The sequence below is a fragment of the Polypterus senegalus genome, chromosome 3, assembly GCF_016835505.1.
Source record: "Polypterus senegalus isolate Bchr_013 chromosome 3, ASM1683550v1, whole genome shotgun sequence".
Classification (NCBI taxonomy): domain Eukaryota; kingdom Metazoa; phylum Chordata; class Cladistia; order Polypteriformes; family Polypteridae; genus Polypterus; species Polypterus senegalus.
Window position 1 is genome coordinate 141,475,933 of NC_053156.1, and position 26,082 is coordinate 141,502,014.

The 26,082-nt window shown below is 36.4% G+C and overlaps 1 protein-coding gene across 2 annotated transcripts; it reads right to left on the minus strand.

Moving 5' to 3' along the window:
* Positions 1-601: 601 nt before the first annotated feature.
* Positions 602-25,452, minus strand: LOC120525583 (peptidase M20 domain-containing protein 2-like). 2 transcript variants are annotated; one of them, XM_039748001.1, is made up of 8 exons: positions 25,357-25,452; positions 24,522-25,043; positions 15,713-15,861; positions 11,153-11,295; positions 10,561-10,715; positions 7,622-7,757; positions 1,756-1,863; positions 602-1,503 (listed from the first exon to the last, which is right to left on the minus strand). In XM_039748001.1, exons 2-8 carry the CDS (start codon positions 24,939-24,941, stop codon positions 1,292-1,294), a joined length of 1,323 nt encoding a protein of 440 aa, XP_039603935.1. In that variant the 5' UTR covers positions 24,942-25,043; positions 25,357-25,452; the 3' UTR covers positions 602-1,291. The 2 variants fall into 2 exon arrangements, with proteins under 2 accessions (XP_039603935.1, XP_039603934.1); XM_039748000.1 differs by lacking the exon at positions 25,357-25,452 and adding an exon at positions 25,208-25,341.
* Positions 25,453-26,082: the final 630 nt, after the last annotated feature.

The following is a 26,082-nucleotide window of genomic DNA, read 5'->3' on the forward strand; positions in this document are numbered from 1 at the left end:
CTGTTATTGTGCTTTGCACATGATATCCTTTAGCTCTCCTCAAAGATGTACTGTACTAAGTGGGTTCAGAAACGGAGGAATGAATGAATGAATTAAAAAAGGGATGAATGAACAGAATACTTAATTAAGCAAGGCAACCAAGTAAAGAAAGGGCTTAACCTCCAATTTAAAAACTTCAAACAGATTTTAAGCACATGAGTGTGCACATATATTTTATAACTTTACCCAATAGTTATGATAATAGGCTACAGCTCTTCATAATGAATTCTGGACACATCTTCTAGTTTTCAAACCACTGCTTACCATCCAGATGGATTTCACACTGCAATCTGAATGTATACAGTTAATTATGCAGAAATATGCCCACGCACTGCAAAAAATGAAATCTAAGCAAGTGATATTATTTATATCATGACATTAAATCTTGTTTTCCTTATTGTAAGAATTACTGACTTATCAAAAAATTTGCATTTACAATTACTTAGCTTACTTTAAGAAATCCTGTCTGGTAAATTTTGCTTACCCGATTCATTGGCAGATTTTTCTGCTAAATAAAAACCAAGTAACTCCCGTTTAAAGTTTTCTTTGTCTAGTTTTTGCATATGCATTTTTTTTTTTGTTTGTTTTTTGCAGTGCAGTAGTCTGTCTCACTCACAACAGATACAACTAAAGCTCCATTACCTATAAATGCAGAACTACATCTGTTCAGTTGCCCTCATTTAGCCCTCCTAGCTAGCATTAGTTAATAAAGAGCAGACTGATTCAGCAATGACTTATAGGCAGCCTGGCAACAGGCGAGATCCACAAAGGCCGAAGTCTAATGAAAATGTTTAAACTAAGAACATGCTGTAAACTAAGCATCAAGCCAGAATGTTTCTACTTTAAACTAACCTCTGAGACTACTCGAAAGACTTCATCTGTCCTAACTATAGATAAATGCAGGTCATGTTATTTCAAACACATCATGCAGGCATTGTTTGCATAATGTACTCCTGTAAAAAGATTTCAGGAGAGGTACTATTGATCAGCACACTAGAGTGGAATACTTTGAACCACTGTAATCAATAACATTTTTAAATAACATATTCCTGGTCCTAAAAATAACAAAAACAACACCTTCAAAAGTAATCACCATTTCAGTCGGTCTGTGGGTCCCATTACAAAGATATAATTATACTGTATGTAATCAGATTGTTCATAAAAAAGAAAGACAAGACAAAAAACTTTTTTTTCTGTCTTTTGAGTAAAACTGAAAAAGGAACTGAGCAGTTTGTGGTGTTTGGTACTGGTTTCAGCGCGAAGCACTCCCAGCACCACTGCAATGCTCAGGGCCTGAGCTGTTACCAGAGATTATTCCTCTCATTTCATTTTCTTCTTTCAGCCTGGCAATTTCATAGTTTTCTTTCACTTGCTGGAATATGTCTGGGTTGAAAATAACATCCAGAGCAGTCATCACAAGTGTCTTTGCTGTTCTCAGAGTGTAGAATTGTGCCTTCTCTGAGCCTGTAAAAATAACAATGAATTTAGAGATTATCAAATCCATCCATTATCCAACCCGCTATATCCTAACTACAGGGTCACGGGGGTCTGCTGGAGCCAATCCCAGCCAACACAGGGCGCAAGGCAGGAAACAAACCTCGGGCAGGGTGCCAGTGCAAAATAAAAAAAAAAAAAAAGCTTATAAAATGGATCTTTCACAATTGCCTGAAAGCAACTAAAACATTTGTCTCCATGTGAGACATTTGTTAACAATACCTGTGGCTTCAGTATATTCCTCTGTATGATTGAGTGCTTCAGTTCCAATATAAAAATAAGTGTGTATTCCTGGAACAACAAAGGACACGTTCCCAAAGTCAGTCGAACCTGCAAACATTAAGTAAAAAAATATAAACTCTCCAGAGCCCCTGGGCAAGGTCTGTTTTCCAATTATAAAATATGCTGATGTGAACAATTCTAACATAAGCTGATCCTGTACAACACTTTAAAGAGAAATTACGACATACAACAGCTGCAGTTCAAAACTAAAGGGTGATGCTCACATTTAATATTTACTTTGGCATCCTACTAGAATAGAAAAAAACACATTTAAGTTCCTTAGAGTCATGAAAGACATTTTTACACAATATGTGTGCAGTACATATTATACATGTGTAAAGTCTTCTCTCAATGTCCTAATGCTATGCTTATAGAGCAGTGGTTTTTATTTTGGATTGAGGATTGGCCTTCATGCAGATTTGCAGTAAAGCACTTCAAACGTGTCCCTAAACTATTGCTGCCATCTCTTCTGTAATCAAATGTCAGCTTTAAGTGTCACAGAGAAGCATCATGTGCTGCAACAGTAAACATGTGCATTAACAGAAAACACAAAAAGCTGTCCACCTTTTATAGTATCATTCCTGCATGCAGAGCATGAAAAACAGGATACTTTTTAATACTGACTTTCTTGCACATAGCAACCTGAAGCAAAAAAAGAAGAGCAATCTGAATAATTTCCTGCATACATTGCTACAGAGCATCATAAATAGATTTTTTTACATCTTGTCTAACCTACATGCAGCTTGGCAAGAACTGAAAGATCGATGACCACAATCATGGCAACTCTCCTATGTTCAGCATTGCAAAGTGTGAAAAAAACAATGTGTATATATATATACACTCACCTAAAGGATTATTAGGAACACCATACTAATACGGTGTTTGACCCCCTTTTCGCCTTCAGAACTGCCTTAATTCTACGTGGCATTAATTCAACAAGGTGCTGAAAGCATTTTTTAGAAATGTTGGCCCATATTGATAGGATAGCATCTTGCAGTTGATGGATATTTGTGGGATGCACATCCAGGGCACGAAGCTCCCGTTTCACCACATCCCAAAGATGCTCTATTGGGTTGAGATCTGGTGACTGTGGGGGCCATTTTAGTACAGTGAACTCATTGTCATGTTCAAGAAACCAATTTGAAATGATTCGAGCTTTGTGACATGGTGCATTATCCTGCTGGAAGTAGCCATCAGAGGATGGGCACATAGTGGTCATGAAGGGATGGACATGGTCAGAAACAATGCTCAGGTAGCCCGTGGCATTTAAACGATGCCCAATTGGCACTAAGGGGCCTAAAGTGTGCCAAGAAAACATCCCCCACACCATTACACCACCAGCCTGCACAGTGGTAACAAGGCATGATGGATCCATGTTCTCATTCTGTTTACGCCAAATTCTGACTCTACCATTTGAATGTCTCAACAGAAATCGAGACTCATCAGACCAGGCAACATTTTTCCAGTCTTCAACTGTCCAATTTTGGTGAGCTCGTGCAAATTGTAGCCTCTTTTTCCTATTTGTAGTGGAGATGAGTGGTGGGGTCTTCTGCTGTTGTAGCCCATCCGCCTCAAGGTTGTGCGTGTTGTGGCTTCACAAATGCTTTGCTGCATACCTCGGTTGTAACAAGTGGTTATTTCAGTCAAAGTTGCTCTTCTATCAGCTTGAATCAGTAGGCCCATTCTCCTCTGACCTCTAGCATCAACAAGGCATTTTCGCCCACAGGACTGCCGCATACTGGATGTTTTTCCCTATTCACACCATTCTTTGTAAACCCTAGAAATGGTTGTGTGTGAAAATCCCAGTAACTGAGCAGATTGTGAAATACTCAGACCGCGCCTGGCACCAACAACCATGCCACGCTCAAAATTGCTTAAATCACCTTTCTTTCCCATTCTGACATTCAGTTTGGAGTTCAGGAGATTGTCTTGACCAGGACCACACCCCTAAATGCATTGAAACAACTGCCATGTGATTGGTTGATTAGATAATTGCATTAATGAGAAATTGAACAGGTGTTCCTAATAATCCTTTAGGTGAGTATATATATTAGGTGTTATGGATTGAAAGATTACAAGGCTCCTTGCCATCAAGGGTCCCTGGGTGCACAACCCAGAAAACCCTGATGGTAGTTAAAAATGAGCTCCTTGTCACTGACCATCACATACCTAATCAATCAGAAGATTGTTGACCAAAAGAATAAAATGATAAAAGAAGATTTCTAAAAGTTATCAGAGACATACAATAAGAGGCCAGTGATAGTTTGGCAGCAATGGTACCCATGAAGAACAACCTCTGCTGGACTAGTTAAAGAAAATATGAGAAGGTTCAGGAGGGACAGGCACAGGGACAGTTCCAAAACTTGTGAAGGAAAGTTCTAGAAACATTTAAAAAGTAGAAGGGAACAAGTGAATTTGGAAAAATCTACTGTACTGCAAAACAAACATTTACAGGGAATAAGATATTAGTAGAGGAGACACCTGACTTAGAAGATTTTCTTGAAAATGCAATACACTTACTTACCTGTGCACATACAGCCCTATATTAGTGGTTATATAGGTTAATAAATAAAGAAATAAAATAACTAATGTTCAAGTGTTTAAGCAAAATCAAAGCAATAATATATATTTAGAAATTATAAGGAAAAAGTTGAACATTACAGTTAGTTGTACTTACATTGTAATACCTAATATACCAAAACAGATTACATTTTCAAAAAAGAATCAAAAAATGTGTTTTTTTATTGAGATTGGTGTTTCTGGGTCTTAAAAATCACAAATTCTTTTAATACCAGGTACAATATTGGAAAGTTGAATCCTCATATCTGGCAGAGCATTTTTGTTGCAGCATACGAAAATCCACAAATAAATAACAATGAAAGGAAGTAAGACCTGAATTACTAATTTTCAGGAATGTTTCTATTAATCTAGTCAAGAAATGATTTAATGGACGTTCCTTATACTTCTGATTCAGATCAGAATGATTACTAAATTAATTAGTCCTTCATAATCATTTGCAGTAAAGCTGACTGGCTTAGGTACAATTATTAAAGGAATTCAAACTGGCTTCCGGCAAATACTGCAAAAGAGTTGATCACACATCATGTAAATGCTGGTAGGCCTAAATTATGCTAGGAAATTGTTTTTAGTTGTTAGCATTCATTTCTAGCAAAAATCACGTAACAAAGTGAAGTTGTCAAAATTATTCTGTTCAACTAATGGTATCCAGAATTCCAATTCCTTATTGAAGGATGAAATTTTATCCTTAGTGCTAAAAATTGTCACATTCTTCCCTTGTACCCACTGCATTAGCTCTCTTACTATGTCATCAGAAGAATCTTTAATATGGTGTATAACAGGATTATTTGTAAATTGTACTGCACCTACCTTTTCAGCAGACTACTCTTTTAACATGCATGTCACAATATCTTAATAAGCATTTCTTCAAAAGTGTGGGTCTCATCACTAAGTGCAATATAGTAAATTAGGCGAAAAGATGCCTCTGTTGCATTTTCATTGTCTGTTTTAATTAGTGTAAGCACTGAAAGTTTAGAATGTTCCAATTAGTTCCAACGCCTCTTAAAAGAGGTTTATATTCAGCATGATTTTTTCCAAGTGCCTACAAAGAACTGTTCATACCACTTTGCATCTGAAGAATCTTTATTTCCAATACATGTAAACCCAAAATTCAAGTAACTGTCACCATATTTTCATTTTGGACTGTTCCTCACCTGTAAGGGAGGCGGTAACAATATTGAACTTTTTTATTAACCTTAGACGTACTATTAGAAGTACCTGCTTCTTGTTTTAAAATCCCCTTTTTTAGCCACAAATCCATAGTTAATTTGTAATAGTAATATTACAAAATACTGAAAATATCAAAATAAATATTTATGCAAGGAATCAAGTTTAACTAAGCTGACTATTTTCTTCACTGCTACAGAAGTAATGTCATAATTACAAAGACATTTTGCATCTTAAAACATGATTATCTCATTTCATGCACTTGAACTAGGCTAAAATCACAACAATGTCATTAGGCCGACGAACGGTACAGTTCCTGTGGCAATCTGCAGAAAAACCACATGTGGAGGGAGCTGACAGAGAGAAACAACAGAATCCCTGTGACATTGTAGGAGTTTTTTACAGATATCTTTGAAATGAAGGACACTTTGAATTAAAACAGAGGAAGAAAACTAATGAGCAGTAACTATATCCTGTAATTGTAAACTAAATACTTGTATGGCTCTGATAAGTTACTCAAATCTATACAAGAAATTTTAAAAATGGAATGAGAATTGAGAAAATGGAAAAGAAAGTTAAAGGCACAAACTACACTTTAAGACATTGCAGTGAAAAAATCAGTCAATGTGGCTCTTCGTGAACAGCATTAAGAAATCCTACTCTGCAGAAAAAGGATGCAAAGTACTAATGTCTATTAATTCATTTACTAACTCATCTTCGAGTCCACTTAGTCTAGTTTAGGGTCACAGTGAGTACTGACAGGAATTGACACTCACCCAGCCCATTGCATGGGACACTTGTAAACTGCACATCCAAAGTTGAAATCTGAACCCAGAACAGACGCTGCTGTAGAATAACTTAATGGCTCTATATAAAACATCAATTTTACATTTAGATTGCCCCTGTATTTTGATTTTGCTTACTCTTCTTCACAGTTATTGCCTCAAAACTTTAGGGGCATGAATCTGAATCCTGACCCAGTCAGTAATGATGTGTACATTTTCCTTTGTCCCTGCAGGTTTTTTTTCCCTAGATGCTCTGTTTCCTCATACATTTCAAAGGTGCCTATGTAAGTGAAGCTGATAGGCATGAGTACGGTGTAAATGTGCCCAGTGAAAATAGCAAAAGATGATTTAAAAATTGCATCATATGCTGTCAAGTTGGGCTGCAGCTTCACAACTATTTTGTAATGATAATGTATGGATTCCTCATGATGATCTTTAAATTATGCAATTATTCCTCGATTACTCTGCAGTATGCAAGTAAACAGAAACATATTTACACACATATTAATTTTTAAACATAATGTAATATGTGTAACTTGATGCACATGTAACTTTACACTGTAATCTAGGAAAAAATTAAATCTGAATTTGCCTTCCTTAAAAATGCATCTTATTTAAAGAAATGATTTACTATGCAGTGAAGAACATTTTAAATCCAAACCTTCATGATAATAAATATACAGTACTTATGTCAAATGATTTCAGAATATTGAAACAGTATAACTGTTCTGCTGTAATGTGCCAAATCTTCTTATATAATACACTACCGTGGCTGTCCATTTGTCTGTCCAAGATTTTAAATGACCTGTAGCTCGTAAATCTTATTGACCAGACATTTGGTACACATATACTACATGACATCTTTCAGGGTGATGATTTTTATTACTCGCTTTCGGGGTGATGATTTTTATTACTCATTTTATTTTATTGTACAATCAACTTTCGGCAGCAGGACTGCTGTGCGGCGCATCCACATGGCTAAATCATTCTTGAGGCTGATTGAAAAATGAAGAAAAAACGTACTAAGTAATTGCAACGCAAACACTGACTTAATCAGTTATAACGTGAAAAGATGCCGATGGAAGAAGCGGGCCACTAGGGTGGAGAAAACGAGCTGCTCACGAAGCAGTAAGTGCATCAACCTCTGAGCAAACGAATGCTAAACTTAAAGAGAAAGAGGATGAAAACTATAAGTCAAGTACATTCACTGAACGTTATCGTGCAGTCCGCCGTTACTGGTGTTTTATAAAAGCAGACATTTAAAAAGCATCTTTTACCTGATGGAGTGTTTAGAACAGTCTCATCAGTTGTAAACTGTACACCTAGAGATTTGCCATTTTCTTCATAAAGTTGCTCTAGGATTTTGTTTGGGAGCACATTGTGGTATTCATGCCTTCCATATTCCAGTTCAATCTAAAACAAAGTAAAGCAAAGATGTGAGTGAATGCAGAAACGAAACACAACAGACTACACTAAGGGTTCTCATTGATAGACCCCACAGGAGTGAACATAAGATGAAGAGCACTGTGTCCACAAGAAATGTGTACGCTAAGTTGAAATGTATTATCATGTGTACAAAGCACAGTGAAATTCTTACTCGCATGCCCTGCTCAGAAGTAATGACAATACTGACAATGAACAATGGATTTGTCATTATGAGTGGCTACAGATCAACCTTATGACCTGTACATAAAAGCTCTCCCTGAATCTAGTGGTGCGAGTGTTAATGGTCCTGTACCATTTCCTAGAAGACAGAAAGAAGAAAGGTGACTCCACACAGGATGACACAGGTCTTCAGTAATACTGTTTACCTTTCTAATTCATCTTGTTATACATTTCCTGGAGAGAAAACAGCTGTGATGCAGTGATTTTCTGTGCCACTGGCACTGCCTTCTGAAGTGCCCGGTGGTCTTGAACTGAACAGGTGCTGCACCAGTGTGTACTGCAGCCAGTATAGTTAAACTTCACTTTGCATCCATGAGCACTGCTGAGCACAGATACAGATATACAAGCTTTCCTCAAAATGTTTAAAGTAAAGGCATTAGTAAGCCATCTTGACTATAGCCAATAGGTATTGTATGTGTTACTCCCAAGGCATCCACTCTAAATCAGACTGCATTATGGGGTTAGTGTAGTCTGCCTCCTACTTCCTGAAGTCATTCACCTAAAGGCTACAGCACTCCAGAGCAAAGTACCAAGTCAAGTAGGTGAAGTAAAAACCATTAGTGGGACAGTGGGATACCTTAGATATTGGCTAACCAAACAAGCTTAATGGAATGAATTACCTCCTCACACTTATCAAACTTTTGTTCTTTTGTGCTGTTAAAATCAAAAAGTATGCACTATAAATTATGTTCAGATGACCAAAAGTAAAATTAATGCCTGAATAAAGCATTTCAGATTCAAGAAAATCAACCACCCTAACTTTTGCCTAACAAACTAAAGAGTGTGTCATGTGTTTACAATGTAATAAATAATTTTCCATATTTTTTTTGAAAAACCCATTCTATTGTTGACCAGAGAAATGCATGAAGAATTGTTATGGGAGCTCTTGTGCATCAAAAACCAAAGAAGAATTGAAGGAGAAGACACTGATAGGAGATGTTACTTTGGAAACAAAAGGCCTCAAGGTACACGGAGGAAAGACCAAGTTAATGGCTGGAGGTGAAGAGGCAGAAGGTTTGGTGTGTACAGTGGAGGTGTTAGGAGATAGTCAATCCTTTGCATAGGCTGTCAGAAGTGAGTGACTAAATGAAGTAGTGGTGTGAGGCAGCAAGAAGATCCTTTGCAGAAAGTGTATATTTAGATATCAGTATTTGAGTTGTTTGCAGAATGGAGATAAGTTCTGCTACTTTGGACACATTTTCAGAGTAGATAAAGGTGTGGGCAGAATAGCAATAGTTAGTGCGAGAGGTGCTTGGAAGAAATTCCACAAGGAGTTACGCATCCTAATTTCTAAAGAAGCCTCACTGGCATTGAAGGGAAAAAATTATTAAAGTTGTGTGAGGAGAAATATGCTCTATTGGAGTAAGATGTGGCCAATGAAGATGGAGCACAAAGCAAAGCTGCAAAAGATGAGAATGATTAAGTGGATTGTGAAGTGTCACAGACAGGCAGGAAGATGAATTCAGAGAAAGGGCTTGTATGGAGGCAAGAGAGTTAAAGAAACAAATTTAGACGGTAACCATCTAATCTAGGTAAACCCAGCAAATGGCTTATAAACTGATAATGATGTCAATTTATTTATAGAGCACATTTAAAACAACATCAGTAATACTGTAGCCAAAGTGCTTTACATTAAAACATACAATGAAAATAAATAGAAGTACAATGAAATGAAATACAGCGAGCAGTGAGTTAAAGAAAAGAAAGAAGATGACTAAGAGTAGGGGAACCATCAGTATCAGTGAAGGTTACTGAATGCTAGGGTATAGAAATACGTCTTCAATCTCATTTTAAACAGTTCAGTTGAAGGCGACTCCTTAATGTAATGAAGTGAAGAGTTCCACAGACGAGGTGCAGCAGCTGCAAAAGCCCTGTCCCCCTTAGTTTTACACTTAGTGCGAGGGACCATAAGAAACAACTGACTGGTAGATCTAAACTCTCTGGATGGCTGGCGTAAAACACACAATTCAGATAAATAAGTGGGAGCACACCCATGTATTGATTTAAAAATTGAAACTAACAAATAGCCAGTGTAAAGAAACAGAATCAAACTTTCTTGCCCCAACCACAGAACGGGCAGCAGCACTCTGAACCAACTGCAACCTGCGTATCAGGGATCTGTTGAGCCCAGAATATAATGAGTTACAGTAATCAAGCTGAGAAAAGATAAAAGCATGAGTAGCTTTCTCAAGATCCCTAGGAGATAAAAAAAGATTTGATCTTAGCTAAAAAGATGAAGCTGGGAAAAGCAACTCTTTACTACAGAGTCTGTTCATGATGCATGTCTCTCTGACTGTGTGTGAGGATGCAAGACTCGACGTAACCCAAAAGCGAATTACTCAATCCAAATGAAACTTGGCAGTTATTAGTATTAAACAAATTGCAGCAACCTACTAATTTTGGGTAAAATCAGTCCAGCACATTTTATCTCTAAATAGAAAATATTTTTTATGTTTTTTGCACACATTGGTCCACAATATTTTACTGCTAAAATCACAGCTTATATGGCAAAAGCCATGTGCCAGGCACATTAGATTTTTCATTGGCATACCCGACATCCAGTTGCAATTGCGGCAGCTTTGAAACAACATTCAGCCTTCTCCCGGAGAACAGGAAGATCTTTGTACATTGGTGTACGGAGATAGAATTCCAACTGAGAAAAAGAAGGAACAATATTTGGCTTCACCCCTCCATGCCTAATTACACCTGGAAGATTAAACATAGCAAATTTTAGATGGAAATTAACCAGCTCTGAATTTTCCATAACAAACACACAATTATTTGCATGTTTTTTCTTTGGCAAATAAAACATGAGCTGAAACACCTCCCCACCAAACTAGCCTGAAGAAAACATGTTGCTCTAATAATTTTTCATTTTCATAGTATACAGTTTCTTAAAGTAATGTTTTACATAATTGGGACGTCCCAGCTTCTGAAGTAACTAAGTACATTCCAGGTAAAGGACACCTGTAAAAACTGCATGTTACAAAAAAACATTTTTAGAAGATTATTACAATTCACTGGTTCAAAAAAAGAATATTCAGGGATCATCGGGGCAGTGTCCTAGAAGACAAAGACAGAGATAGAGGAATAAAATGTGGGGAAAAAAATAGTTGATTAGTAGTAATACATCAGGTCCTCACCGTGCAGTCTCCAGTCAGGCTTCAGTTGCTGTCTCAGCAAAGACAAGTTGTTGTATGCAAGAACAGCAGCATCTAATGCATTAATCCCTTCCCAAGGGTACGCTGCAGCATGAGAAGCCTTCCCATAGTACTTCACAGTCACACTAAAAAATCAAAATCAAGCCCTTAAAAGAGGCTGAAAATGTTTACTTATTATGTTTCAATAGCCCTCCTTTAATAAACATGATAAACAGGCACTGGGCTAAGTATGGACAAATGTACAATTAAGAAAACTTACATCGTATGGCCTAGGTTGTTTTCATACTTAATTTAATTATCCTTTAATTTATATTTAAGGTCTATTCATTACGTTTTGGCAGGTGCTCGGATCAAACTAGGCATATACCAAAACTTCTAATGAGCAGAGAGTTAAAATCACTTTATAGTTGATTAAACACTGTCAGCTGCACAGGGTCAAAGGTCTATACATCATAAATTTCATCCTGAACCAGAAAATTCATATAATAACAGGAATCTAAAGAGGTTAGGGTTTCTTTTATTAAAATGATGTCAAAATATACCTGCCTTTAAACTGCAGGATTTCAGTTCAAATGTATTTGTCCCAAGAGGACAATTAAATTGTAGAAAAGACTCACCAGTTAACAAAATCATGTACCACTCACTAGACCGTGACTTATTTCCATCTCATTGAGTAGGCTTACCATCATTGAGCCAGTGAATTTTAATATGATCCTATATTCAAATTGACTGATATAATATAGAAAAATGACAAAGGAACACACACATAAAGGGACCCTACTGATAAAAACAGCATATCAGACAGACAATCATTTACTTTAATTCACTGAGTCCTTTGTGCTAAAATGTCAAACATTCTACCAAGTTATTGTCCCAATTAAAAAATCTTTAAAAAAACCCTCTCTGCAAAAAGGTGAAGCTCAATGATATTAAAGTCATAGGAGAAGTCAAAAAACAACAGCCTTGCAACCGATGGCATCCTCAGTCCTTTTATTAGCCTAGTATAAAAACTGAAATGGATCTAATAAACCCTGAGTTTTCTCTAATGATTTAATTATAAATGATGTGTTTTTAGCTACAGGAATTACTGCAGCAATACAGCATAAAGCACAAAAGCCAAAGCTACAGAACTGATCTTCTCTGCCAAGTACTGAAATACACTTCAGCATATGCAATAAGCAGAATCTGGTACCACCTTAGCATGTTTATATTTGTATTGCCTTATTTTGTTAATATAGTTTTGCTATTACCATGCAATTAATCAACTGAATTTTTCATTTTTTTATCTCCAGGAAGATTTGCACTTTGTATCTCTAGTAGTGGCACAAATACCGCACCTGTGAGATTCATATACTGAACACTATTATTTAGAACAGCTTAGCAGAGGATATACAAGATCAAACCACCATTCACATAAATTACTATGACTAATACATAAAATAAAAAATGACAAACCATAATATTAAAACAAAACTGTATAATTATAAAAAAAGATTACACAAAGGTTAAACAAAAGCAAAGTTAAAGAAATAAATTGACAATGGTAGAAACTTTCTTTCATGTGTCATATTCATTCACTAATTTTTAAAAAACCAGCAAAAAATCATGTGGATTAAGCTAAATCTGAGCAAGGGCCTGGCTTATATAGCACCACTATTTTCAACTCATGCTTAATAAATAGTGAATTGTTTAGATACTATTGAAATGATAATGGTTAAATGGCAATGCTTAAAAACTTTATAGTTTCACTTCAATTTTAAAATATGAAATAATAATACCATATTAAATATAGATTTAATTGTATTGGTTATTAGTTTGAAATACAAGCTATGTCATGATGAATAAAAAAGTGCACACTCTGCACTTTGGTGCAGTTCCTGTTCAACAAAGGTGCCAAGCAGGAATATTCATTTCTTAATCTGCACCACTAATCTAGGTTATTATGGAAGTTGTGTAACAAACGATAAAGTAACCTCTCTATTTTATTTGATTAAATGAATCACAATATTTTTCTAAGTGTTTCCTTACATTTTAAATTTTTTTTTTTTTTTTAAGACGCAGCAGTCTGAGCTTATCATTAGGCAGTATGTAATATGAAAATAAATTGACCTGAACACAACTCTGATCCCTTGCGTTTTATTAGCAGCAGCATCCAATGCATGCTTACTGCTTAAAGGATACCCCAATGTGCTAACTTACACTACACTACTAGAATCCAGTGTCATTTTGCTCTGATTGGTATCAAGGTAATGAGATGTGTGCAATCCAAAACCTCCCGCATATCAACCTGCAAGCGCCTCAGCATAATTTAAAGCTTTTTGCCCATCACTGTAAATACAGTGGAAAGATATAGTTTTGTGAATGTAGTTGGTTTCACCTTTCAATAGCCATCCATGTGAAGATCGCTCTATTTCCTTTTCACATACTATATGAATTTACAATACACCCTACATATATGCAAACATTTATTTTTCTGTAATAGCTTATTAATGAATATGAACAGTTTTACACATGTTTATAATGGTGAACTACTGGGTACTGAAGTGCTTTGTTGAGACCAATATTCTGTTCACTGCCTGCTTTTCCAGGGTACTGCGCTGGTTCAGATTGAGAAACAATTCAGTTGGATTGAAGAGTGCAGCTTCCACTTTCCAGAGACTTCGAAATTTGGCTAAACTGTCCCTTTAAGGACAGAGACATTTCTGATTATAAAAATACAATTTACACAAAACTACTTTGCTCAGTTTAAATAATGTACAGAAGTCTCCAAGTGAATTTTCATCTATTCCCCCATTCCTTCATATCCTATGGCTGAACAGCTGCTGACTCCTGGCTTCTATCATTCAGACTGACACAGCTGTGAAAAACATGAGTAAGCATATCTGTGAAGGGTGTTAGAAGTATGGAACAGAACCTTGAACTCAATCCTTCACTTCACTGGAAGCCAAAGCAGTCTCTGAAGCAAACTGAAATTGTGATGTTGAGCCAAAATGTTGACATGAGGTACCGGGTATAGGATATGTTAAGAGTCTCTGCAATTGAATATCAGCATGTGAAGCATATTACAACAATCTCAACAGCAGGAAATGCATACATACATTTTTCTGTATGGTAAAAAACAGTTTTCTAAGATGATAAAAAAGATCGATCATTTAGTGGTGTTAATGTCTCAACTGAGTCAAAATGTATATTAACTTTTGTTGTTTTTTGCTTCTCTTTTTTGAGGATAAAAATAGACAGATCTCATAAGCACCAGTAAGGTCTTCTACTTTTTCCCCATAGTCTTTAATCCAACAACAACAGATTTTCCATTTGTCATATAGGTTTAGGCATCATGTAGTTAACTATGCAGCTATGACAGATTTGAGAAAAATTGGTGTGGAGCAAACATAAACCTTAGGATAATAGAGAAGGTAGCTGAAACCATGTTAATGACTAAAGATAACTGTGTCACAGAGAGAACAAATGACATTAAATAACAGACCTCCAGTACTACTGGTCCTGGTGAAAAACATGTTCAGTGATGAAGGAGACAGTGGAAGATCTTTTGTCTGCTACTGAAATGTGACTTAAATTAGACCAACGAGACTGTAATGAGGAAAACAATATACTGTAACTCTTGAGTAACTACATAATCGGCACACTTATATGACCAGAGTCAGTAGAGAAAAAGGAGATAATTTGTGACTCTTGCAAAAGCACATTCACCTCTTCCTAAAACCAGACCAGAAATAGTTAAGTGGCTTATTGGAGGAGAACTGGTAATGCAGGTAGAAGAAAACATCATGACAAATTACTTTTAGCAACAGCAGAAATAAGTGGCTGGACTAGAGCTTTGTTTGAAGCAGTTATTTTGGTTGAGACATCTGCTACACATTCAAATTTACAAACTAATGGAAATCTAGACAAATTGAGAAAGGAACACAGAGCAAATTAGGCTGTCTTTCTGATAGACAGCTTACAAAACTTAGCCACAGGTCCTGGTGGACACCAGTAGACATCAAAACAGAACTGATGAACAAAAAGAGGATTTTTGGATTGTTTCTATTGTTCTCAGAGTGCCTAGAACACTTATTTGAAGCAGCTGGGTGAATCACCATTCTAAACGAGATTACATGTGCTACAGAATGAATGCTAATGACCATTTATTTTTCAAGAAACCTGACTGGCCCAAAGATTGCCGAATGTTATAAAAATATCCATTGCGTGGGCTAGAAGATAAGTTAACATGTAAAGTGAGTTTATTTTATTATGAGAGGGTTCAAATTCATCACCCATGCTGCCATAAAAAGTAAACCCATTTTAAACACACTAGGTCATGTGATCATAGTGTAACAACCAGCATTAATATGGCGAGCATGGCCAAGGAGACAGAATCATGCTACAAAATTCAGAGATGATAATAAAATACTGTAGTTAACCATTCAGTCAATCAAGAAGAAGACCGACACATTAAAAAGGAAGCAATATTTAGTAAACATCCTCATCTTACTATTTTTACCTATACTTTCTACTGAAATACCATATGTTGAATATGCTTACTCATGTTCAGCCATATCTGGAAGGTAAGCAGCATCTTCCTGAGAAGGATGTGCCATAAAAACAACATCCATGTTCTCAAAGGCTCCAGCTTCAATAAGGTCAATCTTTCCCCCTCCGTCTTCTTCAGCTGGTGTGCCAAGCACGGTGACCTTAGAGAGAGAGACAAAGGGGGAATAAAATTGCATCACAAAAATATAAATAAAGCAAACATACTTTTTCATTAATTATATTGGTAAAGCACTTAATTCAATAGATATTGTTAAAACCTACTACAGGGGACTGTTTGAAACATACAGCTGAAACTATTTTACAATTTTTCTCGAAGCAATCAGAGACAGCCATTGATAGCCACCTTACACATAATTTGTTAAAGATAAACTAGTTAATGTTTATGCCTAAATTAGTACTAGAATCCCAGCTGCTCCGGAAAATAACGTTATTGTATTATGGAAAACCTTACACTTAGAGATGATTGATGAACTACATTCATTCAACCATTTTCAGAACCCCATAATTCAATATACATTGCTAGGGCCAGAGCCTATCCAAAGACCATCTGACACAAAGTGGGAACCAACCAAGTAAAGTTAGTGCTTTCAAGGACGAAACATAAGCATCACTATTAGAAAAACAAATGTAGCTGCCTGGACAAGTGTTTTCTCCTTAGCATCTAACCAAGAAGGAGTGCAGGATTTCTTGCACATAGACCTAAAATAATGAAGTGAGCCTGAAGAAAAGGAATTACCTTCAGAGAAACATCAAGTCACACTTACAAAACAGCTTGACAGAAACATGGGCTCACCTATCTTAGGTCTCAATATATCACATTACTGCATTATTGTTATCAAACAGGAGCCATGCCTCTTCACTGTTTTAGCTGTGCCCCAAAGCACCACCTCTTTAGTTTGAAAAATGCATTTAAACTTGATACCTGTATGTAAATCAACATAATGCTTAAAATGTCATTTCTGTTCACTCGCCAATACTCAGTCTTATAAAATATATCTCAAACTCTCTGCTTTCCGATTTTCCCCAAATTTTTTAAATATCTGTGAGGTTGATTGTAGCTTTTCATTTTCTTGTTTTTATTTGCATATATTCTGGTTGACTGTCCTACATTACAAAACCTCTTCTGTGTCCACATGTAACTACTTAAAAATAAGCAGTTACTGCAATGTCATTTTAGTCTCACGTATCCTGTTTTAAAAATGAATAATCATAATTTGACTAAATTGTAAAAGCAAGTGCAGTGTATATACTGTCATAATCGAAAATTACATATTATCGCAAAAACAGGCAGATAAGGTGATGTTCAGTTTGGTACATCTGTATAAAAGATGTTGAGGCCAAAAAGATGTGATAATTAAAAAATTAACAAACGTTCTTCCATAAATTATTATTAACAGCAAAACCACCCAAATACAAAAAAACACAACTAACACAGACAGGTTGCAAAAATAAGCAGAACACCTTGTGATTTTTATCATAGCAGCAGAAGCCTCAAAGTCTGTAAGTTTTATGTTACACTACACTTCAAATAAAGTAGAGCTTGCTTTCAGATTGTTCCTGTGTTACATGCCCATTTATTAGAAAAAAATAATCATTATCTTAAATAACACAATTTCATCTGCAAAGACATTAATAATATGAAGTCATAAAGCCTTATCAGCACTAATTTCAGAATATTAAGTATTAAGGTGTATTAAAATAGTGCACACTAGGAGAGAAAGTAAGTGATTTAGTACACGCCATCAAGTGTGCCTCTTTTCAATATTGTAAAAAGTTATGTTGACTTATTTAAATATGACAGCAGTGATGATGCATCCGTAAGCCACATATACAGTAGCACAATTTACCCTTTGTTTCTTTGTACTTTCTATAGTAAACTACAAATAGCCAGTCACAAAGAATAATTATGTACAAGAGTTGTTTATTTATTATATCTAAAAATAACAAATGCATCAGATGTAAGTAAGTATTGTCACTAAATATGAAAGAACATTATTTTTCAACCTTGTAGTTTCAATTCTTCCATCTGCTCGCGTATAATTAACAGTAAAAGCACATGAATCAAATTTTATATTTAAATATACATGAATTATTCTTTTAGATTGAAACTGCACTGCCCCCAATTAAGTTTGCATCCTTCTTTTCTATGTGTAATCTTGTGATTTCTACCATGATAATAATTATTATTGTTCTATTATGTTTTGGAAACTGTATGGCTCTTATTTAAAGGTTCTTAAGTATAAGTTTACAGCAGGAGTGTGTAGTACACTATCATGGTTGAGAAAGTGTTTAGAAAATGTACATTTGGATAGTTACTAACTTACTGTGTTCATTTTCAAATGCTTACATGAATTGGAGTCATGCAATTTAAAGGAGATGTGAGATTTAAGATACAAGTTAAATTTCTCCCTGGGGTCAAATAAAATTCTGTCTATCTATGTTATGTTCATAGAATACTATTTATAAATATGTGCATGCAGTTTGTTTGTTTTTTATGAATGCAAAAGCAAATGCATTTGTTGCGTAACTTCTGTTATATGGAATTATTATGGATGGTTTGCTGCAGAAGGTCTGTCACTATGTTTCCTAAGACTAGCTTTTACTGTTTATTGACAATGCTTAGTTATTTTTTTTTTATCTTCACTGAATGAACATTTATTCCAATTAAAAAATATGCTGAAGTGAACACCTTCAATTATAGTTGGTTATTTTCTGTTCCACAATAGCCTAAGACCATTCTCGAGATCGACAGGGTACTCAGAAAAAGCGGGGTGGCAACAGCTTTAGCAGACTTCCAGGCAGGCAGGCTTTCTTGTATTTATATAAGGAAAAGATCTGAAAGTCTGGTACAGTATTTCTATTGTTTGTTTCTAGCATTCATTGGAGTTAGAAAAGCAGCCTTTCCATGTATTTGTATTTTTTTCCCTGGGATATGGTTCTCAATTGTTTTAGCACCATTCTACCTTTAGCTGAAGAAGGGTCAGTAGGTCCCAAAATGTGTCAAGTTTTACTGTTTCAGGCTGGAATGTCTCTGGAAATGTCTTCTTATCCTTGGTGAACTTTTCCATTTTGCTTAAGTAATACCTCAGTTTCTGAAGATACTTACAAACACTTTGGACTTTCTTCTAAAATAACTATAATGTCACTAAAAGTTTTGCTTTTATATATTTTGAATCTGTTTGCTGTCAAATATTTCTGCTATACATCTTTTCAGTTGTTGACTGCAAAACACATGTATTCTTTAACAGACATGACATACAGCATTTATAAAAAAAATAAATAACAATATATAATCAGTCCTTAATGATGATTTTTTGTGCTGAAATATAAACAACTGTGCAAGAGCTACACTTCACCTCAAAATGTACATCACAGCAAACTGTGGTGCTGTAAACAGTTGAATGCCTCTTCAAATGCATTATTTAGGTGAGTAATTTTGCAGTGATTTTCTTTTCTGTGATTTTTCCATGAATACAGAGATGGTGAAATCATCAGAAGTTATTTAAGCACTGAACATTTTAGATGTGGTTTCAGTGTCCACAATAAATAGTGAGCTCCAATCAGTTGGTTTTATAATGCTTACAGTGTTTCAAATATGGAAACATGGTAAAACAGCATTCTTCAAATGTGTTCCTTTTGGGTTTCACACTGAAAAGCTGAACAAGTAAATATTAGATATTAAATTTAAATGGGGTTTCTGAAAATCTACATCCTGGCCTGTTTTACTTCAGATAGGAAAATGAATTCAAGTAAGGCTTCATGAACACTTAATTTACCTACAGTCTACTACCATTTCTTTTTAAAATGTTCTACATGTTTTTAACAGATTGCATTTTTAAGTGTAATCCTTGAAAACTAAAAATCGCAAAGTACTTAACTTAATCGATGAACATGGCCTGAAATAAACAGCAGGTAGACAGAATTCTCTGGAGAGACATAATGTGACAAAGGGAAAGTGGGAATAGAACAGTGTGGTAAACAAAACCCTTGGGCTGGGGAAGGGATCGAGAAGGAACTGCCACCACTTCAGCACGTTTTGTATTGTATACGTTTTGTATTTATTTTTTTTTTATAAAGATCGTGTGCCTTTAAATTTTTGTTTTCTATTGAATTTAAGACATGGAGAAATCAAGGGCTTGTGACTTCTTTATTCTGTGACATAACAAAATGAATAACAAATATTTCATTGGACAGTTTAGGCCGTTTGTATAAATAGAAATTGTAAAACTGTGTGACCTTTCACTGCAAATTTCAAACATATTTAAAAGATAGTTGTCTAAAATCGCAATACATTTCAACACCAATGACACCTGGCTGCCATACTCATGACATAACATTCTCAAACCTACGTAATCCAATTTAACAGTACGTGTAGTGTTTACAAATTAACTGAACTGAACGGAGTCCCAGGGCTATTAAAATTGCATTACTTACCTTCTCAAGAGGACTGAAGAAAGCCATTAGTCACTATACTCATACTTTTTTTGCTTACTCAGACAGACTCATAATGTTGGAGAACACCTATTAGGTCATACTTTTAGGCAACTAGGATCCTTTTTATAACATAACTTAAATTGCTGAAACCATCTCAGTCTAATTCAGGGTGACAGAGGGTCACAGCCTATGTTGGTAGCCCTGGCGTCAAGGCTACAAACAGCCAAGGACAAGGGCCTCAGATTATTGCAGATCATATGATCCTTTATATAATGCAACATTTTAAACTACTGCTAAAAGAAGGAGATATACATGCAGTTGTTTCACTAATTACAGTATCTGTCACCTAATAGCAGAAATAAACAACTAGAGGAATACAACATAAATGCTGAATAAAGCAAAAAAAAAAACACTAAGCATACTGTTCAAACCCTTCTTAAAGAAAATGAATAAAAACAAAAATCACTAAAGCTGCTATATATAAATGATTCCTTTACTTAGAGTAAAAATACTACATACGTAATTATACATTCTGAGTTACAGTAAGACAAAAGACTCCACTCCTCTTTACCCAGATTTTAAAATAAATTGTGTTACTAATCTATGATATAAATCTGACTAAAAATCTTAATGTGTCCAATTACTTTACCCCTTTTTATTGAATATCATCTCAAAGCAATTTATTTAAGCATTACTTTACATGGGCCGCATAGCGGTACAGGATTTTAGTACTGCTGCCTCATGGATCCAAAGTCTTGCATTTGAATCCGGTGTCTGTCTGAATGGAGTCTGCATGGTCTCCCTGTGTTTATGTAGGTTTTAATCTCACTCTACAAAAAGTTAGCCCTAAACTAGAGAGGTTTGTAACTTAATGTACCCTTCGACTGACTGGTGCTCCGTTGATTATTGCCATGTACCTGATGCTGCCTGGATAAGCTCTAGTCCACCCACAACCCTGAATTGGATTGTACAGGTTTTACAGCATTACTATTTTATTTAAAACCTTTCATAGGACTGACATAAAAATCAGGATTAGAATTTGCTTGCTCAAAGATAACTCGGCAAGACAGCACTAAAATAGAAACTTGTGTCTCATTCGCAAAACTCATTACAACACTAAAAAGAAAAGGCACATATATTACATATTGTAATTTAAATAAAATGGCACTTATACTACCAAAAATGTGAAAAAAATGTTGGATGTTTTAGAAATAAGGCAGGAAAGGAAAGAAAAGATGGCTACGTGTTGGCCAGTACTGAGAGTTATTTACATTGTTCAGTAGCCATAAATGGACATGCACTCAGTCTGCAAGAACAGACCCTGTCACTATTCGGGTCCACAGCAAGCTGTCATGATCCTATTCCTGGTTGTGGAGTGAACTGGCCAGTGGATATTGTACAGTAAAAGCACTCTCTTCAGAGAAAACAGTTTGCAGCAGTTCAGAGTTTGTTTTTCTATTGATCATAATGAACAAATTAAATTTATAAAAGAAAACCACAAATCAGGGGTGACAGAATTGACTGCAAACAATGGCTAAACCACCTTTTAAATAAAATGCTTTGTTTTGCATACTTCTTATTTTCTCACATTTCCAAAGTCAAAATGACCCAGCACTGCATTTTGACAGTTTAACTATATTTTATCAATTTACTTCGGGTGATTTCAGCATGAATAAAATAGAGTGCCTGATAACTCCATTTATCTATTATTAACAGACAAACTGCAATAAAAATTCATTTTAGCTCTCACTGTCCCACCATTATCTGCATGGACGCCATATAACACGTACACAAACACACAGAGGCACGTTATGAATAGATTCACTAACTACACGCAAGCAATGTTCAAATGCAATTATTCTTTGTAGGAATTAACAATTTCCTTTTGAAACTACTGTAAATGAACTGTACCAGAGCTATCAATCTATCCATTTTTTAAACCCATTTAGTGCAGCGGAGGAGAGCAGAATCTTTTCTAGCAGCATCAGGCACATGGCAGAACGAATGCTGAATGGGACATTCCTTCGTTGTAGCGCTAACTCGTGCACAGAAATCACACTCACTCACACCAAGCAATGTCACAGTCTCCAATTAATCTAACATATGTGTCCTTACAGTGGCTTTAAACTGATGTCCGTTCAGGAATAATGTGTAAACCTTACAGAAGACACTGTACCAGGTGAAGAATACATGTATGGTGACTGAAGCAGTGAGACAGGAGTGTTAAGCCCTGTAAAATACTAGTGGCAGTAGTTGTTACAGAAATAGTAATAGTATGACTTAATTTTCTGTATTGACACATTCCAATACAGGATTGCAGGGAGATAGAGCAGATCCTAGCAGAACTGAGTGCAAGGCAGCATCCAGCTCTGGTCAAGGTGCCATAACTTTCACAAGGCACATTCATTCATACTGGGATAAACTGCAGTTGCCAAACAACCTAAATTTCAGGCCTTTGATATGCAGTAGTAAATAGCAATAAATGCAATAATATGCAATTACAAGTAAAAATACAATCTAAACAATAATATGCAATTACATATAATTAATAGCAACAAATGACTAGTCAAAATGGCACATTGTTACTAATTGTGAATGCATGTGAAGAGATTCCATTTGCACTTTCCAGCCTGGAAGTAAACTTGGAATAAGTTATAAATACCTGCATGGAAATGCACTATTTGGATGAATCACATTGTATGTCTTAAATTCTCTAACCAAATGTAAATGTGTTTTGATGCAATGCAGAGTTTATTCAAACTCAAAAATGGCTGCCCTTATATCTGTTAGTTTAATACACAGTACTGGAAAAGCATGTATGTTGTTGTTGGCTTTTTTCTTTCCTGTGTTTTATGTCTACTGGTTAATGAATACAATACGTATATGTGCTACTCAGCAGTCTCTTCTGGTGAACTGACTATGATTACCTATGGAAAAAAACAGAATAGAGTACAGAAGGCTTGATCATGAATGCACCTCAAGTTTGGGCATCTAGTTCAATTCCAGGATAATGACGCTTTCTTTATGTTCTCATACCCTGGTGTTGTGTATTTACATTTATTATATTCTTCTTTGCACAGTAAAAAGCAATACCATCATAATCTCTGAGAAACACATGCTAGGTAGTAAACTAGAGACTGGCTGAGTGTGGGCGCATTTACTGCTGCAACTCAGATTTCTTCCCATATTTGTAGGGCATGAGTCACACATGTAAACATCTCTGGTGTCGCACTCTGAAGTTAGTTTACGTGCTCTGAATGTTACTTTATGCCAGAAGTGTTTTAGTTTTGCATGACACCGATATGCATTTTGTAGGTAAAAAAGATAGTAATCGATTTACATAACATAACCCGAGCAGCAGTGGGAATAAGGCACCAAATAAATCACAGGATGTTTTAACCTACTCAATTAAATTTCAGCTGGGTCAATCTTTTTACATTCGTATTTCTTTATCTGTCTCAAGTTGGTATGCATAAAATCAGCAAACAAATGTCTTGATAAAATTCAATCTAACTCAGTTTTATTAAAGTTTAACAAACTAAGTTCAAAGTAGCCTACACTTTACTGTTATCTTGCTACCTTTCTAAGATGTAGAAAACATACTGGTTATTTTTTATGCTGAACCTTCAAAAAGGCAAAAAAAAAAAAAATCCGACTAAAGGTGAAAAAGATGCAATTAAAATCAACATATGTAAATAATTCTTCTCCGGCACCAGTTTGTAAACCGGTGTAAAATGGCTAAAGCAAAAAATAATCTACTTGCTTGATTTCTTTATTTGCTCTCTAATAATATTTAAAGAAAGAGGACAACTCGGATGCGTCCCTTAAAACTCTACGCGCAGATTGTGGCCACGTCTTGCCTAAAATATGAAAATAATCTGACGGATTGAGGCAGGTGTTTGCTGCCTTCCGCAAGGGCTCCGTGAATACGGACCGGCAAGACTACCGGTTTTCGTTGCGGTTCATTTTGCTTTAGTTCGGGTACTCCAGTGGCAGAAAACTGGCAATTTGGCATATGATTGTGCAGTGGGCTGAAATTAAAGGAACAATACGGCCACACTGACACTCGAATTCTGTATACACTGCATTAAATAAACTTTATTATTGAATAATCTATATGGACAAAACAGAACGTTAATCCTGTTTTACGGTCGTTTACATAATGCAAATCAACAGTACCCTTTTGAGAAATCCAAACTTTAAACTCCCAAGTTCTATGAAAAACACAGGTACACGACGATTTTAATTGATAATCGAGTCCACCAAGTGACCAATGGCTTTGGAACCGACTGCAACGAAAATCCTCAGTCGACCTGCGGAAGTACGTGTTGCCATGGTTACCTACATCCGCGAAGCCCATGCTTACCATCACTCGCACCGGCAGGGTCTCCAGGCTCTCCAGCGCTCCCCTCAACCCCAAGGCAGCGGCAGCACCGACCTCCGCTATCAGGTTGTGGCCGCACGCGTGTCCGATATCCGGCAAAGCGTCGTACTCGCAGAGGAAACCCACGTTAATAGGACGGTCATTCTCCTTGCCTCCGACGGGTCCCCAAGTGGCCCGGAATGCCGTCTCCAGTTTGTAGTGGCTCTGCACCGCCCAGCCCTTCTGTTTAACGGTGAAGAAACGGACAAGGGTGTCGTGAGCCTGTGTCTCTTGGAAGGCGAGCTCAGGGCAGCTCCATATGGCCATGCTCAGTTCACTTAACGATTCTCTGGCAGCTTCTATGCAGTTACTCGCCTGCACCTTGCAGTGCTGCAGTTTCTCTTGGTTAGCCTCGTCCACCATTATCAGTTCCCGCTTGTTGGAGAGGGTAAAGCGGCAACCGCTTCAAGATCTCAGCCTGTCCTTCTGGGGTTTTGTGTCTACCACACAACGGTACACGAGTGTCTGTTAAAAGAAAAAAAAATGACCACAGTTTACTTTAGGCGTTCAGGTTCACTCCCAGTCTTTTACTGTTTTACAGTACATTACAAAGAAAAAGCATCTGTGCTTAGAATTTAACTCAAATATGAATACTGTACACTTAAAGCTACGCGTATACAAATTCTAACCCGCTTTCAGATCACATAGCTCTTTTCAGCAGCTGCTGCCTCCTTTAAAGGAACAAAAGAGTGACAGCTCGAGCGGGGGCACACTGGTAATTGAAGTCCGCGTGCAGGCTTGCTGACTGACCACTGAGCTCCGGTCCCACTACATCTACCTGCATGCAACCGTCCGCCTTCACAGCTCTACTGCAGATCTGCAGCCAACGCGTTTTTGATTTTAATGAAATGCGTAATTCTCTAATCTCACTGGCCAAACGTCTAACCAGTTGGCCAATCATCTACAAGAGCTGCGCACGGCTGCTGCATAATCCTGCTTCTGTATTTTTCTGGAGCTCCTATTGCGCAAAGCGTGCCGTGGCAGAAATGGATATCCCAGAAGTAGGCCGGAGAGGAGCGGTAAACATCCAACAGTTTCTGCTTGATAGTTGTGCCTTTATAACTAGACCACATAATTCAAATTACTCTGGTTGATTAACTACTGAGTGCTTAAACTAGAAGTTGTTGGGTTATTAATATATACTGTGTCACCGCTGAACTCCGTGAATACTGCTGTTAATATAAACCGAGACTCTTGCGTTAAAATCAAGACAAGTTTTTCATTTTTCGCCATGAATTGCACTGCATAGAATCCGTAACCCAGTTAATCACTTATCCTTCTATTATTAAATTCGCATTTTTCCTTTTAGATTTCAAAGGTTTGAGCTTATCCTGGCAGAACTGGACGCAAATCAGAAACCAGCCCTGGACCCACGTTAAACTTCCACGGGCACATTTATTTTTTCTTCTTTCGGCAGCTTCCATTAGGGGTCACCACAACGGAGCATCTGATTCCATCTCTTCCTGTCCTCTTCATCTCGCTCCGTTACTGTGCTCTCTTATAT

Excerpts from the sequence above, each read along its gene's own strand:
- LOC120525583 (XM_039748001.1), bottom strand. The coding sequence starts at position 24,941 with ATGGTGGACGAGGCTAACCAAGAGAAACTGCAGCACTGCAAGGTGCAG. Across the intron at positions 7,758-10,560 it reads CAATTGCAACTGGATGTCGG|ATTGAACTGGAATATGGAAG; the intron begins GTATGCCAATGA and ends ACTTTGTTTTAG. Across the intron at positions 1,504-1,755 it reads GGAATATACTGAAGCCACAG|GCTCAGAGAAGGCACAATTC; the intron begins GTATTGTTAACA and ends TTATTTTTACAG.